Below are 12,343 nucleotides of genomic sequence, written 5' to 3'. Positions count from 1 at the left end.
CAGATGAACGCCAACGTCCACAATAAAACGACGTCAGTTAATAAAAGGCTAAATGGTGGACGAGGAAAAAGAAAAAAAAGAGACGTGTTGTGGGATGTCCGTGAGCCAAAGAGGGAATCCCAAGAACATCCGAGCAACAGTAAAAGCCCCGGTGAGGGAAAAAACGTTTCCGTATGCAGCAGGTCTGTGCTGGTGCAAGCAACCCGCCTCCAGCTGCTATCAAAGTGCACATTACATATATACACAAACACACAGTTACCACATATCACAGAACAGAGCGAGCGAGAGAGAAAGAGAGGAGGGGAGAGAGAGATGCAAAGTGAGGAGAACAGCCTGACGTGGTGCAAAAGGAAACTCCTGAGCTCACATTGACCTAACGAGTGCATCCACATGCAGACTGGATGCTTTCATGACTGAAACACATTTCATTTTAATATCAAAATATTTTGAAGTTGCTGTTTTGCTTTTCTCTGTTTTAACGGCAAAATTCAGCATTCGATCAAAGCGTGCTGCTGCGCCGTTGTTGCACTGACAACAAACTTTGATTTATATGCTAAATGACTCCAGTCTAAATATATTTATGCCCAAGGAAAAGCACTGAGTTCATAAAAACCACAAATCTGAATGATAAAGCTCATGAAAAGAAAGCACATGTACATATCTGTGAATATTCAGAGCTTTACGAATTTGATGTCTGTGTCAGCGCAGCCCTCGTCCACATTTGTTGAAGTCGCTGATAATGGAAACAGCGGCTCGTCTCAGGAACCACACGTCGTTAAATATGTTGTAATTATTGACTTCAAAGTTCATTTGTGACAACTAATCACCGATTACTACTTCAGCCAGCTGAAGGCGTAACAGGTACAACGTGGTTTAAGCTGATCAGGTAGAACGAGAAGAAAAAGAAAGATCAAAGTTCAAACCTGCGTAGCTCCTCTGTGTTACAATAGTGCTGAAAGCTGCAACTTATGACTTATTAAATTGATATAAAAGAAAAAAATTACATTTTTAAATTGCTCATTTAAAAAAAAAAAAACAACTTGTGTTTAACTACAACAAATTGGCCCTGATTTAAATTCAATAAGGTGGAAATAACAATTTTTAACCTCCAAGGACCTGCGTCCACATATGTCAATGGTAACTTTATTGTCCCTGATGGGAAATTGATTCGCAGTATGTCAAAACAAACAACAAACATACAACCAACACATCACGTACACTCATTTAAAAAAAAAAAAAAAGTCACATTTTGGGTTATTTAGACCAAAATACTCAATTTTGCTCTACAAGGGCCTGATATCCACTAACAAGGACGTTATCCTGCTACTGTTCTATCGAAATTTTAAACGAATATCCTCGGATGTGGCTCTGATTTTTCTTAGAAACAAAAATGAGGTTACATAAATTTTTTTTATTCATGTTTTTACATTCATCAGGTCCCAATCAGCCCAAATATCAGAGAGAAATTAAAAATGCTGCTGTGGAAGAGTTCGGGTCTTAGGAGGTTAACCTTTTATTTTAAAACAATTACTCTATACCTTACAGAAAAAAATATGGTGACCTTTGAAAATATATTTTTGTCAATACAGATGAAAAATAATTCATTAAAATGTGCTAAAAAAAAAAAAAGTGCTAAAAAGCATTTTGTCAGTTATGGCCAGAGGTCCGTATGTCGGCCATGTTACAATTAAATCCAGTGCTCGTCTGAAGAGGAAAGGGGGCGGAGCCTTTCAGTCTGTGGCACCAGGGCTGTGGACCAGTCTGCCTCTACAACTACGTTTGGTTGACTCTGTGGAATCCTTTAAAAAGCAGTTAAAACTTTACTGTTTAAACAAGCTTTCTGTTGACCAACGCTTTTTACATTTTTATATTTTTAATTTACATTTAAACTCTATATTGTGCATTTTTCTATTTATCGTACTGTTTATTTTCATCTCTGTGTGCAGCGCTTTGTGACTACCTGTCTATGAAAAGTGCTTAATAAATAAACTTTACTTACTTATTTAATTACCCAGAATGCAACTGTGGCTGAACAAGTCACAGATCCTACACGCATGCTTCAAAAGATGAAACGGACACTGAACACGTAGCAGTCCTTTAATATCTGAGACACCCTCATTAAAAAATAAAGTTATTGCTCGCAGCTCAAAGCAGAGAAAATGAGTGAGTCGGCTGCAGCTCGCTTCAGCTGCTGGTCGTTTTATCCACCTGACCTACCGCAGCCTTTGACTGACGATGGACATACACATGACAAGCCTTTGGAAATCCACATGCATGTTTCTGTTCATTCCTCTCCCTCTATTCATAATCGCAAGAGGGTGGAAAAATAAATATTTAGACAGAGTTGTTAGGCATTGTTGAAACATTTACAGAGATGTTAGACATGAGAACCCAAAAAACCCAAAGTCAAACAGGAAATTACTCAACGAGGGCCCGGATATCGCGGGAACATTTTACTCTAGTGCATCATTGCTGTTCCCTTAGTCACAGCATTGTGAAAGCGCTGCAGTCTTGAGACACCGAGGGGAGGTTCAAACACAAACACACGCAGGTTACAAAAGCAAATTTGCCACATCAGACGTGACTTTTGGTATAGAGCAAAAAAAATGTGATGGAGTGATGAAGGCAAACGAGCGGAGAGGAAACGACAGAAAGATGTGCGATGCAGGAAAGAAGGAGGTAGGAGAGGGGAAGTTTGATTACAGAGAATGATGATGAAGATGATGAGTCTGAGATGAGCAGCGTGTCACCTGCGTGGCCTCTGCCTGGTCCAGCATTTCCTCAAACTCCTGGTAATCCTCATCATCGGGTTCAGTGCCAGACAGCCGAGCCGCTCGCGCCATGAAGTACGGAGGCAGCTCTCCGATGGCTGTGCCCACACCCTGTTCACACACGTTTCATTCATGTTTATACTCATCGTGTGATTTCATATATAACACACACTTCTGTTATGTCAAAATCTGCAATTGACAGAGCTTCTGGACAGATATCTCAGATGTAGAGCGCAGTTATTAAAAACACTTATACTGCAGCATCCGGTCCCGTACCAGCAGACTGAGAGACAGCTTCTTCCATCAGGCCATCAGACTGCTGAACACGTCATAGACACCTCAGCTTCACTACTGGAACTTCAACATTATGCACTCCACACTGTATATAAATGCCACTTGTTTTGCACATATTCAACTCTGTATATTTTATATATTTTATTATTATTATTATTATTTTATTTTATTTTTTTTACTATTTAATTTGTAAAAATGTGTATACACACACACACACACACACACACACACACACGTAGGAAAATATTTAGTATACACATCCAGAAATGCATACACTATTATATATTGTACATATATTTATTAGTTTCAGGTTGGCCATTCTTGTATTTTGCTCGTTTGTGTTGTTGTGTTTGCACATCTCTGTTGCTTGTGGGGCTCGCACACAAGAATTTCACTCGCATGTGCTGTGCCAGTGTGCCTGCACATGTGATGTGACAATAAAAGTGATTTGATTTGATTTGTATCCAAGATCTGCGGTTAAGTGATGCCACAGCTTTAAATATTAATTATGCCTCAAGACATCTGGCTGTGAAATGACTTTTTGCTACGCTAAATCATTCCATGTTTTTCTTGCCTTCAGACGGTTAATAGACATGAAATATCAATATCCACTATGCAAAGCAGCTTGCGATGCTTGAGGTCGGGGATTTGAGATCAGTGCGCTTAATGGGAATAAAACGGAAAAGATTTACAAGAAATAAATCCGGCAGATTATTAAACAATCATGGATACGTTAAACACGGGTCCAGGGTGTGTGAAACTCCTGGCTCCTCCTCTCCAATCTGCAACCTTTTCAAGAAAATTTAAGATGCGCTAACAAATCTGGGGGAGAGGGAGCTCGTCCAAGCAACCAGAACATCCAAGTCCGACAGCGACAATGAGCTTGTAGCCATATGATTGTGTGATTGTAGGGGGCTTAACAGGAAGAAAGCGGAAGTGATTTGGGGGGGAAATAAATCCTCAGCACTTCAGTCGGTTCACCAAGTTCATCCACCAAAACATGAGAACAGGGCAGGAGTTCGGAGGGGGGAGAGAGCGGGTGAGGGTTACAGACTTAATTAACACAATGAAAACAGCCGCCAAGAAATGCTGCGTTTTTGGAGTTGCTCACAGCTCATTACTTTAATGTTTCCAGGCACAAAGGAAAAGTATGCGCAAAGCCGGGGACAAGAAGATACAGTTAGTTTAAGTTTCAGATGACAAATGGGTGATTTCGAGATTTACCACATCCCGACACCCTTCGATGCACCGACAGCAACGAAAAGAAGAAAAAATCCTTTTGCACTTCAGTCGTCTCGTTGGAACACAAAACAACTTCTCCCCCAGAAGGATATAACTGACTAATCGCAGGCACATTACTTGTATGTTGCTGGATGGCTGGAGCCAGAAGATGATTAGTAGGTAGTTAGCAACCATGGCAGCAACAACAAGCCCAAACAATCATTCTCGGGAGGCGGTGCTATCCCCAAACCTGGCAAACTCGATCTTTAATCTGGACACCCTGTTCTCTTGTTAACACTGGAGTCTTTGATGAAATGTGCCAGTTTTTTTCCTCATAATGGAGATGTGTCTTAATCTCCCTGGCAGCTGCTCCATTCAGCAGCTCTGCCTCTGTGTGTGAGCATTGTGGCCGTGTGGGTTTGTGTGGGGGGCAGCGAAACGCGTCTACCTGCACGGCGCCGCTCTTAAAGCGGACCTCTGAGCTTCTCTGTCCACCGAGCACAGAGAAGAAGAGACAACAAAGAGGACAGAGAAGGTAGGAGGGGAATCACACGCGTCTCATCAGCGACGTATCCACAAGGTGGGAGGAGGAGGGGAAATGTTGACGTGGGCGCTTTGAAGCCGTGGGTGCGACAGGTGTTTCCAACTGAATCGCCGACAAGCCTCGGCCGAGGTCGTGCCAGGCTGAGGTTACAAAGGGGCAGTGGTTGGTTGGTAGTGGGTGGTTATGCATCCGAGGGGATTGGATAGCACCCCCCCCGCCAACACACACTTGGATATCGCTGCTCGTAACACGATGCTGCAGCTCGACTGGGAGAAAAATGCGACTCCATTTTGAAAGCAGAGAAACGACCGTGCTGCACCAATTAATAAAACATGCACACCTTTTTTTTTACATGCTGGATCGGTGTGTGTACACATATATGGTAACACAAAGTGGAAGGTTGGAGGGGACGTTTAAAGTGAAAACGGATCAAATAAAGATCAAGTCAAAGGACCAGAACTGCATAATTATATAAAATAAAGTTACGTAACGAACGCCGGTCTGAGCAGGGAGCCCAGTTCCAGTAAAGCCTCGTAGCTGATAACATGCATTTCCCCCTCATCTCTGAACCTTCCACATTAAGAGGAAAAGGGAAATGGACAACAATGATCAAAGTCATCTAATGTGTCAGACGCCAAGTTCTCTATTCTCCGAATGTTCAGCAGGTCCACACGTCACTGAGAAAACGTAAACTAAAGCGCACATAATCGAGCGTGACTGTTGTGTTTTTGTGTGCAAGTTATCGTCAGTGACTTTATAAAAACTCACGCAGACCCACGCGCTCTGGAAGTGGACGCTGCTAATACGAGACCTCCAAGTGTTTGAAAAGCAGCTGTTTTCATATAAAGAGATAAAAATGTTTCTGACGCACGTCTGAAAAAAACCTCATCGATTGAAAAAAAGAGATGTTGGTCTTTGCAGCCGCAGGGTTGGTTAGAGGTGTGAAACCATCGATGCTGGTTAGGGGAAATTCACAGGAAGGAGCAGGGGTTTTCCAAGCAGACCAGTTATCAATGAATACATTTGCACCCAGTTTTAATGCACCTTTGTGTCGTTTCTGCTTTGAGTGTGAAAGGTAAAAAAATGCAAGTTAATTAGCATAAATTAGCATAACCTTTGATATGGCCAGAATGGCGCCAAAGAGTTTAAATAGTCTGTATTAGGATTCGATCTTCACCAAGTTTTGAGCGTGCTGTCCTTCAGGTTTTGGTGCGATTCTGCGTAACGACACCCACTGAATACGTCTACAAAGATGGTTTTTTCTTAGTTCATGAGAAACTGACATTTAGCAGACATGAGATATCCCCCTGTAAGCATCACAAACACTGAACACTGCTACGAGCTGTGGCTAATATGAAAGGTTGCTGCAAACTGTGACTGAAACGGAACGAAAGGAGCCAAACTCTGCAGGTTTTTAAAATGTTCTCATCTGTAATGTCCACAGCTGACGGTGCCTGACGTGTAACACACACTCACCCACATACAAGCTTCCAGACGGACTTTAGAGAGGATGGTCCACAGTGAGACTTTTCCCTGGAGCGTCTCTGACCCCACAGCTTCCACACCCACCTGCTCAGCACCAGAATCTGATGCTGGTGCTTCCTGTTGGGGACAAACTATTTGTTCTGGATACGGTGGCTCGGGGAAATCCACAGAGCCGCACTCGTAGGCCGCCAGGGTCACCGATGCTATGTGTGGTCCCTGGAAAAAGAGAAAGACAGAGATAGAGGCGGAGAAGAAAGGAAGATAAAATGAAAAGGGAAAAAAGAGTGGGAGTAAGTCTACCTGAGTCAGAGAGGAAGACCCCTTTGTTATTAGCATAGACACCGATTGAGTCAAATACTGAGGAACAGAAAGGCAGTTATCCGTGGGCCAGTATCGCTCCTGTGTTTTATAAAGATGGAGAACGTTTGACTGCAAACTAGCATGACGAGTGACTCTTCCGTCTTTCCTTGCTGTGTGATGCCAGTAGGAAATGTTGAAAAGCAAAGCTATGATCACGTTTGAGTTGCCCTTTCAAACTAAAAGTGTCAGCACCAGAGTGGAGGGCCCCACATGGAAACGATCAAAGGTGGAAACCAAAGCTGAGAAACCGTTTGGTGCGCACACACTCGACATCTCTGTACTTACTCACCCACCAAGTTTGGCAGCGCAAAAAAAGATGAACGATTTTGGGAACAGTTCAGGGTGACGTGTAAAAAACCCCGAGGTCAGCCTGACTCGTCCAATCGAGTCATTTTGCTCTTCTAACTGTATTTTCATCATTTTTACAGCTTTTCTGATAAACAAAGAGCTCATTCATACCAAACCACAGGAGGTAGATAATAGATGAACAATTAAAAGGCAGAAAAATGTGGTTTTACTGGGAGAGTTATTTTTAATAAAAACTTTCAGTTTCATAATTATTTATGACAGTCAATATGTAAACGTGTCTGCAGTTTCACACATTTCTTACAATGTATGAACTACAGCAGCATTTCTCTGCCGTGTACAGAAATAGCACACATTTGCACGTCTTTTTCTAATATTAAAATATCTTCGGTATTAAATGTGCAAATAAACGTCTGTACAGTGAAAGAAAGATGATTTTCACTGGTCTGCTCACTAAAGATTAAAGTGGGCTGTATGTGGCCAACTATATGAGTTTGGTGGTGCACGGGTTCAACTTTGGATCCAGAAAAACACAAAAATGAAAAAACGCCAATAAGATCAAAGTATTGCTTTGGAAAAAAAAACAAAAAACAGCTCATTGGACAAAATAAACAACATTAAAAAACAAAACAAAAAACACTTTTTTATTTATTTGTTCCAGTAACTTTTACAGGGTTTGCTTTGTGGTATTCAAAGAAACAAAAAGAGAGCAGCTCTGGTGTGTTTCATTAACACAACAGTTTCTAAGCTGGTGACCAGCGTTTCCCACTGATCAATACATCCAGTAACGTGTAGCCATACCTGTACACGCGCAATTACAATAATTAAGTAATAATAATGAAGGAAAAAGAAAATCGTCCCACGTTCTGGATGTGCTGCTGCCCGACAGGAGTGACGCTAAAGACCTGCCGTCTTTGCTCTGGTTTCCATTTCTGCCTCAGTGAGGCTTCCAGGAGTATAGAGACGTGTGCATGCTCCTGCCCCAGCACCCAGAATGCTCCTGCCCCCCCAGAATGCTCCTGCCCCCCCCATAATGCTCCTGCCCCCCCCCCCATAATGCTCCTGTGGAGACTGAGACTTAAACTCGGTAATATCAAAACAAACATTCACCACATTTCTGTCATGATGACATTTGACTTAAACAGAAGCAATTTAAGGCAAAGAGCTCTTAATAAAAAGGATTCATTTGACTTTGTTACTGTTTGAATCGACGTGCTGTTCTGCCGAGGCTCTGCTGGCTGAAGACAAAAAGTGTGAAAGAAATCCGCTTTTTAAAGTTTGCTATCTGAAAATGACACGGAAACAAAGGGTTGGTGGTTATTCTGTACAGGATGATAAGATCATCTTGATCCAGTTTTCTACAAACAGGAGAGGACGGCTAACTTTAAAAAATGCAGTCAGTTACTTTGTAGGTCACCAAGTGAACTTAAAAAAAATATTCCCACTAATATATGCACATGTGATATAAAGCAAAACCTTTGCATTACCAGTTACTACCCAACCGTCTCTCTAATACAAATAAAGACAAGCCCACGAGTAGAACGGTGTGACAAAGCAGCATGTATTTACAATGTCTGTGTGTGTGTGTGTGTAGGAAGGGTGCTCCCAGTGACGCACAGGGGCAGTTTGGCATCACGCAATGCAGCACAAAAGCAATCTGGCAAGCCCAGGGTGGGGGTGGAACTTCCGAAGCTGCATGGGACAAGGCAGGACAGGACAGAGTGGAACGTGGGAGGGCAGGAGAGCGGCGTGTGTGAGGCAACAGGAAGCTGCCATGTCTTCTCTAGGAACTGTGCCCTCTTAGATGACACAAATGTTAGTCACACTAACACTTCATATCAGCCTCCCAGGACCTGCAGGGGAAAATGGATGCTCATGCACTGGTTACCAAAGCACAAGACAAATGAGGAAAATCTTTAGTGACCCAGAAAGAGAAGCCTAGAAACTCCCAGCACTGACCCAGTCAGCCTGGATCCTCCCCTGGCTCATTTCCTGCCTCACCGACTCTCCAGCCTCAGATACTTAACACAACTCATGTGTGCAGACAAAGTCATCAAGCAAGATGTTTTTGTGGACAGGAAAGAAAAAATTCCTCTTGTTCACACCTCCCTGCTCTATCTTGGGTAACGTTTGTTTACCAAACACACACAGAGAGCCTGCCAACGGAGTGACTGCGAGAAGTCTCTCGCTCTCAGCCGTTGCTGTGTCACCGCTTCTCAGCTTACACAAAAGTCCAGTCCTCTCATGTTGTCCAGGTGATTCAATATTAATCTACGGCCCAACCCACGACTGTCAGGGAGCTGCTCTCCGTCTCGTTTGGCCTTTGACTCGATGACACATATGAACAAATATGCCGATAGTAGTAAATACACAGGAATTTTCCCAAGAAAGCGTTCTTCTGTGCCGATCACTATTAACCTCCTAGGACCTGCGTCCACGTATGTGGACGTCACATTTTGGGTTGTTCAGACCAAAATACTAAATCTTGCTCTACAAGGGCCTGATATCCACTTACGAGGACGTTATCCTGCCCCTGTGCGATCAAAAGTTAAAGTGAATGTATGTGGATCTCATTTCTCTCAGAAACAAAAATCAAGTTAAAAAAAAGAAATCAGGTAATTCTTTGTTTTTACGTGAATCAGGCCCCAATCAGCCCAAACAGCAAAGAGAAAGTCAAAATGCCACGAAAGAGTTCAGGTCTCAGCAGGTTAGCAATGATAACACTAAACAAATAATTCTACCCAAGTCACTCTTCTACCTCCATGTTTGTTTTGACATCTGCCCAGTGCTGAAGACGTTTGCAGCCACCATATTACACATCGGTTCTGACAAAGCTCCTTTCTGACACAATGGGATCCATACTGGAGCATTGCTGGCATTCCTGTGGTGACGTGCAGAAACCAGTGCCTGGGATCCCCACTCCTGGGTATGAGACTGGACTCGCTTTGGATCTGGGGTGTGTGTCTGAATGCGTGGTGACCATATCATAAATATAGAGGGAGTGGGAGTGCACGGTCCAAACATAGAGCAAGTGTCAAATGAAACAAAATATATCAGTGTGGGATTTTTAAAATCTAAAGTCAGTGTGAGCCGCAGACCCTTTTTACCCCTGATGCTGGTAACAAAGACACAAACATCATTCTAAGTGGAGACTTGGATATTTTTAGGAGCCCTTTGTTTGTTTTAATTGAATTGAAAGTTTTTATTGTCATTACAATAATATAACTGTACAAATAACATAAACCGACAGCCAGAGAACGATGACACAGACAGTCTGAGCACAGACACCAGTTCTGTAACTGTAACTCAGCTTAGTGTCATGTTTTTGTGGAATTCAGAGCATCAAACTCTGAGCCTGCCTGGAAACCAACCTGCACAGGTGTGGTCAGTCATTCAGTTTGCCTCCTGCTACGTTAAACCTAAATATTTCTGGAGTTAGAAAAACAAAATATAGGCAGCAAAGTGTAGCATCCCATAAACAATGGCTGATATCTGTTATATGTAGTCTGTGGTTCACAGATATATACATAGAAGAATGTATGCAGAGAGCCTAACATGATGACTTCATGTGAGAATGTAGTGGACTCTACGTTTTATTCATTCATAAGCGAACGGTACATTATTATAAGTTTCATTATTCGTCACAGTGCATGACAACACTGTGTTCCCATTAGCACGCAGCGACACACGACCAGCACATTTGCAGATCATATATAAACACACATTATTCTCCTTCTCCTCCATTTTTGGTATTTTAAAATTGTTCACTAATAAAAATCGCATATTTTCTTCTCACAAATCAAATGTCAAATCACTGTTCCAGCCACCAGTCACAGAGCCGACTCCTTGTTGGTCTATAGTGGCAAATGCAGACGCTTTCGTGGCCCAAACAGGACATTAATGGGTGACCATAAACTGAGCACTTTTCAGTGACCACGACCGCACGATAGTCCAGTTATTAACAGGTCACTGTGGTTGTTAAGGGCCATTTAAGAACATTAGACATGGTCCAGCCAGCATAACCTGCTCACCGCTTCTTACAGTGGAGACTGCTGGAGGCAGCGCAGGACAAACATTAGAGGTTAGTTCGTTCTGAAGAAGCCGTGGTTGGGATCTCTGAGGGAGGCAAGAGAGCTCGGGAGAGAGGCCAGTGATGGAGCAGGGAGGGGGGGAGTACACACACACATCCAACCACAGGACTCTGTGTTGAGAAACACTCACAGAAACAAAGTTTAAACAGAATCAGCTTCAATCAATTCAAATGCTTTTAGACTAAATTTATAGTTAATACGCTGGATTCAATATTTTTACCAGGATCCAGATTTGTTGTTTTAAATCGATTACGGTTGAAGGAGTTTGTTCTTCTAATTTGGAAAGATTTTTAATTTGGAAAGATTTTAATTGGCCCATATCACAAGTATCACTGATAGTGGAGAAATTGTAATTATTTGTTTATATAATCCAGTGTTGGGAAGGTTACTTTAAAATGTATTCCACTACAGATTACAGATTACATGCCCCAAAATGTATTTTGTAACGTATTCTGTTACGTTATTCAGTGAGAGTAACTATTCTGAACACTTTGGATTACTTAACATATTACCATGCTTTTTACAGCTACATGAATGAACTATTGCTGTGTGATTTATTACTATTACTGAAGGTTACTCTCCACACCAACACCAACTAAAATGTATCTTTCATTGTCATTTATAATTAAAGCACGATGTACAAATATCACTAACGCAGGAAGACAGACTCCTGGTACCCAGAGAGAGTCCTTATCTGCAGAACATGGAGTACGAGTGAGCGCCGGCCCAACAGATCCACCTGAGGGTGTACGAATGAAAAGCACCGAGTGACCTTTATGAAAGAATTTCATAACAAAACTATGCTTGAAAAAAGCTCAACAGCCAGTCTGCCAGCAGAGCTCTGGTTTGGTCTGGTCAGGTTTGGCTTGTTCTGGGGTTTGTTGGTGCCATTCCAGACTGGCTACACACTAAGCCCACTTTGGCCCAGGGATTGCTTCCTGTGGCTGTGTGTGGGTGCGACTGTGTGTGGGTGCGTGTGTGTGCGTTTCAGAACGAATAGTTGTTGTACTTAGTATTACCAGGACTCCTGGGGCCTCTAAGACACAGAGAGACGCATGCTTTAGATAGCTGAGGTGAGACAGTTAGGACAGAGAAGCCATTAGAAATACCACACACACACACACACACACACACACACACACACACACACACACACACACACACACACACCCACCCACCCACCTCTCTCTGGTATTCTTTTTGAAAAACTTTGGTGAAGATGAGTAAGTCACAAGATGTTTGGGCATATTTATGTCTCCAAACTAATGAAG

At 42.5% G+C, this 12,343-nt stretch overlaps 1 protein-coding gene across 4 annotated transcripts in view; it reads right to left on the bottom strand.

Moving 5' to 3' along the window:
• Positions 1–12,343, bottom strand: part of LOC146565187 (vacuole membrane protein 1-like) — a 51,568-nt gene that overhangs the window by 24,862 nt on the left and 14,363 nt on the right. For 3 of the 4 annotated variants that reach the window (XM_085288133.1, XM_085288134.1, XM_085288136.1), the window contains 2 exons: positions 6,307–6,531; positions 2,751–2,882 (listed from right to left, as the gene is read on the bottom strand). In XM_085288133.1, coding sequence (XP_085144259.1) covers positions 2,751–2,882; positions 6,307–6,531 — 357 coding nt within the window. The remainder of the gene's footprint in view (positions 1–2,750; positions 2,883–6,306; positions 6,532–12,343) is intronic. The other variant, XM_085288135.1, reaches the window with a different exon arrangement.

The sequence above is a fragment of the Mchenga conophoros genome, linkage group LG10 (genome assembly GCF_057382185.1).
Source record: "Mchenga conophoros isolate Kocher_MC1m ecotype Shallow Benthic linkage group LG10, M_conophoros_male_GT1.1, whole genome shotgun sequence".
In the NCBI taxonomy this organism is placed as follows: Eukaryota; Metazoa; Chordata; class Actinopteri; order Cichliformes; family Cichlidae; genus Mchenga; species Mchenga conophoros.
This window is presented reverse-complemented; position numbering and strand designations above follow the sequence as displayed.